Source organism: Camellia sinensis, chromosome 13, assembly GCF_055761805.1.
Source record: "Camellia sinensis isolate YWXY chromosome 13, ASM5576180v1, whole genome shotgun sequence".
In the NCBI taxonomy this organism is placed as follows: Eukaryota; Viridiplantae; Streptophyta; class Magnoliopsida; order Ericales; family Theaceae; genus Camellia; species Camellia sinensis.
This window is the reverse complement of record NC_138973.1, coordinates 121,150,553-121,154,874: the sequence shown is the minus strand read 5'-3', so window position 1 is coordinate 121,154,874 and position 4,322 is coordinate 121,150,553. Positions and strand designations below refer to the sequence as shown.

The following is a 4,322-nucleotide window of genomic DNA, read 5'->3' as shown; positions in this document are numbered from 1 at the left end:
CTTGAAAATAATAATTCTTCGTTATTGTTACATTATATGGAGGTTTTTGGAAGCTAAGTATGAACACTTGTATTGGACACCATGTGCTGCTCATTGTTTGGACTTGATGTTAGAAGACATTTTCAAGATACCTAGACTGAAAAAGACATTTGAAAAGGGTATTGCAGTACATGGCTACATTTACAATCAGCCCACGTTCCTAAACATGATGAGGTGTTATACAAATTTGAAGAATTTGATCAAGCCTGCAAAAACTAGATTTGCAACCGCCTTTTTGACTTTGTCTAGGATGCATCAACAAAAAAAAAAAAAAAAAATTGAGAAAGATGGTCACCTCTGAAGACTGGACCCCAAGCAAATGGGCAAATGAGCCACAAGGTAAAAGAATGGCACAAACTTTGTTGATGCCTTCATTTTGGAATGTTGTTGTGTTTGTCCTTAAGGTCTCGGGTCCTCTTGTCAAAGTGCTTAGATTGGTTGATACCGAGAAGAAACCCCCCATGGGATACATTTATGAGGCAATGGATAGGGCAAAAGAATGCATTGCAAGTTCATTTGATCATAAAGAAGACAAGTATAATGAAATGTTCGAAATCATCAACAAAAGGTGGGATGTCCAATTGCATCGGCCTTTACGAGCTGCGCATTTTCTTAACCCAGAATTCTTTTACCCAAAAGCTTTAGAGGTGCAAAAAGATCATGAAGTAATGAATGGGTTTTATGAATGCATGCAAAGGTTGGTCACGGATGTCAATGTTCAAGATTTGATCACTAATGAGATGAGTATTTATATGAAGGCTGAGAGTCTTTTTGGCAAGTCTGTTACAATTAGGCAAAGAAATACAAGAGCACCAGGTAATATATTATAGACTCATAGAGTTTATTTTTAGTAATACTTTTAGTAAAACTCAATACTTGGTAACAGTTATTTCTAACTAGTGGATTATCGCAGCTGATTGGTGGGCATCATATGGTTCTTATACTCCAAACTTGCAAACTTTTGCCATAAAATTCCTTAGCCTAACATGTAGTTCATTGGGTTATGAACAAAATTTGAGTGTATTCGAATATGTGAGTATTTAACATTCTAACTAATTTTTTGTTTAATTCAAATATTTTTATTCTCATTATATAGAATTTAATATCTTTTTAATACTTGCAGCTTCATAGCAAGAAAAGAAATAGATTGGAACAACGTCTCAATGATTTAGTATATGTCAAATACAATAGAACATTGAGATTTAGGTATGACATGCGCAACACTCTTAACCCCATATCTTTGCAAGATATTGATGAAATCAATGAGTGGTTGCTTGGGAGGATGGATGGAGAATCTGATGAAGATAATGAGCCTGTGTTTGATGATGATGATGGCTTGACGTGGGCCACTGTTGCTAGAGCTTCTGGAGTAGAAGAAAATAGCCATGCAAGCAGAGCAACAAGTTCACACTCAAAGGCACAACCGAGGATATCTAAATCATCAACATTGACTCCACTTCAATTAATAGATGAAGAGGAAGCGGGCTCAGATGACACAGAGGAGGAAGATGTTGAGGGATATAAATCAACTGATGGAGAAGAAGATGTTGCCATTGATGTTGAGGATGATGATTGACTGATACCGACCTAACCTACCATTTCTTTTGATATTGATGTTTTTAAGTGTTAAGACGTATATTAGTATTTGTTAGATATTTATGTTTTGGATGTTTAGTGTTTATGTTTTTATTTTTATTTTATTGAATGTGGATTATTTGATCTTTGAAAATTGGAATGTTATGTAATATGCACTTTCATGGCTTTGAGAATTATTCTATATTTTGTCTTGAATCTTGATTACTTTTTATTTTTTTTAAAAATTGTCTTAGTACTATGAATGATTAGTCTATGTTAATTTTTTTATTTTTTACGAAGACAGTGCGCCTTTCTTCAATAAAGCCCGCGCCTCGCCTTGGGCCTTGCGCCTAGGCCCCGAGAGACCTTCAGCGCCTTAGTGTGCCTTGAGCCTTTAAAAACACCATGCTACATACATAGTAAGAGTTGTGTTGTGTGTGCAGATGCGCGCATGCAAGAGAGGGAGAGTGAGAGAGAGGATTCTTAATCCAATCAGCCATTCAGTTTAATTTTCTTGTTCTCCTTACACAAAGATTGCAATTAAAATAAACTATGTTCCTTAAATGATAATAAAGAAAAAGAAATCAAGTATTCAATTAAGAGGAAGCCAAAACAAAATGCTCTGAATGAACGTAGTGAACAGTGAACAAATTTAACTACATAAAGTGATCCTAGCGTCAAGAAAAAATTCAGCAAAACACAAGTTTAGCATCAGGAAGTTGGACAATAGAATGGTAGTGGCATTGACAACATCGGGCAGCATACCTTTCACACTATCCTCTCCAACTCCCTCACATAACTGAGTGTCTGATTGATGAGTTGCAGAGATGGGTATCTCCTTGCAAGGTACAGATTCTTTTGCCTTTTGGAAAATCACAAACCCGTTCTTTATCTCCCACTCAGGATGGTCCTGTAAATTGCGTATAAAACGATGCTTATCAAAGGTTGCATTGGAAACCAAATCAAGAACAAGGCTTCCATGTTGGTGGATTTTGGTATTATCATTAATACAAGGTTAATATGCTATCATTTAAGCATAGAATGATAAACCATAAATAATGCACATATTGCAACTCCACAAAGCCCTTGCATCTGGGTTCTATTTGATTCATTGATTTGGTGATTAAACAAAAAAAAAAAAAAAAAAAAGTAAAGGAAAATAGAAGGAAAATCATTTTTCTTGGTTTTGTTACCTTGGAAAATAGTGCAGAAAAGAAAACATGGTGAAAAAAAGGGAGAAATGTCAACTTTTAAATATCATTTTTTCCCTCTTATTTTTGATTTCTTACCATTTCTTATAATTTTTTTTAATTTTAATATTTATTTATGTACGACAAAATAAGGAAGAATTTTTTTTAAAAAAAATTCCTTTATCATTTATTTTTACTTTCTTCCTGTTTTCCCTCACCATTTCCAAGCACCAAACTGAGACCTAACATACTATTGAGAAGCAGATAGATAAACAACAAATATTAAAACAGGATGTAGAATCCAATTTTTATTTTGTACACACTGTAATATTCCATATCATATTACCCAACAAAATTTTGCTCCATACAGCCCTTGGCCAAGAGGGAGCAAGTAAAAATGATGGGCAATAAAGAACAAAAAGAAAATAAGAAAAATAAGAGTTGACTTCTAATTAGATGGTTAGTACTTCCCTTTAACTATAGACCACCAAAGTAGATCCAGCCATTAATGTATTCCATTAGTTAACAATAAGAATGAAAATGAGCCTAGCAGGAAGAATTTTACCTCTTTGACATATTCAAAAAGTTCTTTGTCTGAAGAGAACAACAATATTTTTCGGGTGTAGACACCCCATTTTTGACCGTCCTCAAGACTTGGACGTCACCGTTGGAACACTCGGTGATCATCCTTGTTTGTGTTCGTCTTGAGTTCCCGGAGGTCTTGGCTACGCGCCTTGCCTCAGGATCTCTCGACTCGACTATTTTGTGTTTGGTCTTGCACCAAACACTTGTGTTTTTGCTTTGGAGGGCAGGGAATGGCTTGTTGGCCATCTCCACACTCCACCGGCCATGGCTTGAGGCCACCGGCTGTGTTTTGTTTCCATCGGCCAAATGTTTGGCCGACCGGCACTCTTGATGGTCGACCGGCCATCTATTTTGGTCAAATTGCATTTTTGACCGGCCGACCACTATTCATCTACCTTTGTAGATATTTTTATGCCAGCTGTGCTAGTTGGCATACACTTCGTTCCCCTTCGTACACGTGTATGGAGGGATCTCCCTCTTGACTAGCTTACTTGAGAAGCTTTGAAAGAGGGAAGCTCTATAAGAGAAGGCCTATTCTTCCTCCATTAGGGTTACACAAAAAAAAGCCAGAGGAGTTCTGATATTAGGGTTAGGTCATAGTGTCTCTATCCTATCTCTATATTTCTCTCTCTCTTTTGCCTTGTGTGTGTTTTGTCTTACTTTTGTGCATAAACACCTAGTTCTACACATTCTCTTGGTTGCTATGGGGCCAGAGGGTTGTTCTTGGTGTTCTTGACTGGTTTTGAGCTTTGAGGACCAGCTGGAGCATCATTCTTGAAGAAGGTCAACAAAGGTAAGAACTTACCCCTTTTTACCCCATATTTGCATAGTCTTTTTGCCTATCTTGCAACTATTTTTAGACTTTGTGTATAACATATAAAAGCCTTGTTTTTGCCTGCTCTAAATAGTTGTTTAAGGGTGTTTTAAGCTTTG

At 36.4% G+C, this 4,322-nt stretch overlaps 1 protein-coding gene and 1 long non-coding RNA gene across 2 annotated transcripts; one reads left to right on the top strand and one right to left on the bottom strand.

Moving 5' to 3' along the window:
* The first annotated feature begins 326 nt into the window (after positions 1-326).
* LOC114292013 (uncharacterized) lies at positions 327-1,615 on the top strand. Its single transcript, XM_028235921.2, has 3 exons — positions 327-855; positions 953-1,071; positions 1,163-1,615. Exons 1-3 carry the CDS (start codon positions 327-329, stop codon positions 1,613-1,615), a joined length of 1,101 nt encoding a protein of 366 aa, XP_028091722.2.
* Positions 1,616-2,091: 476 nt separating this feature from the next.
* LOC145806415 (uncharacterized) lies at positions 2,092-3,425 on the bottom strand. The gene is made up of 2 exons (XR_014349506.1): positions 3,370-3,425; positions 2,092-2,524 (listed from the first exon to the last, which is right to left on the bottom strand). It is a non-coding gene; the product is annotated as an uncharacterized LOC145806415 (long non-coding RNA).
* Positions 3,426-4,322: the final 897 nt, after the last annotated feature.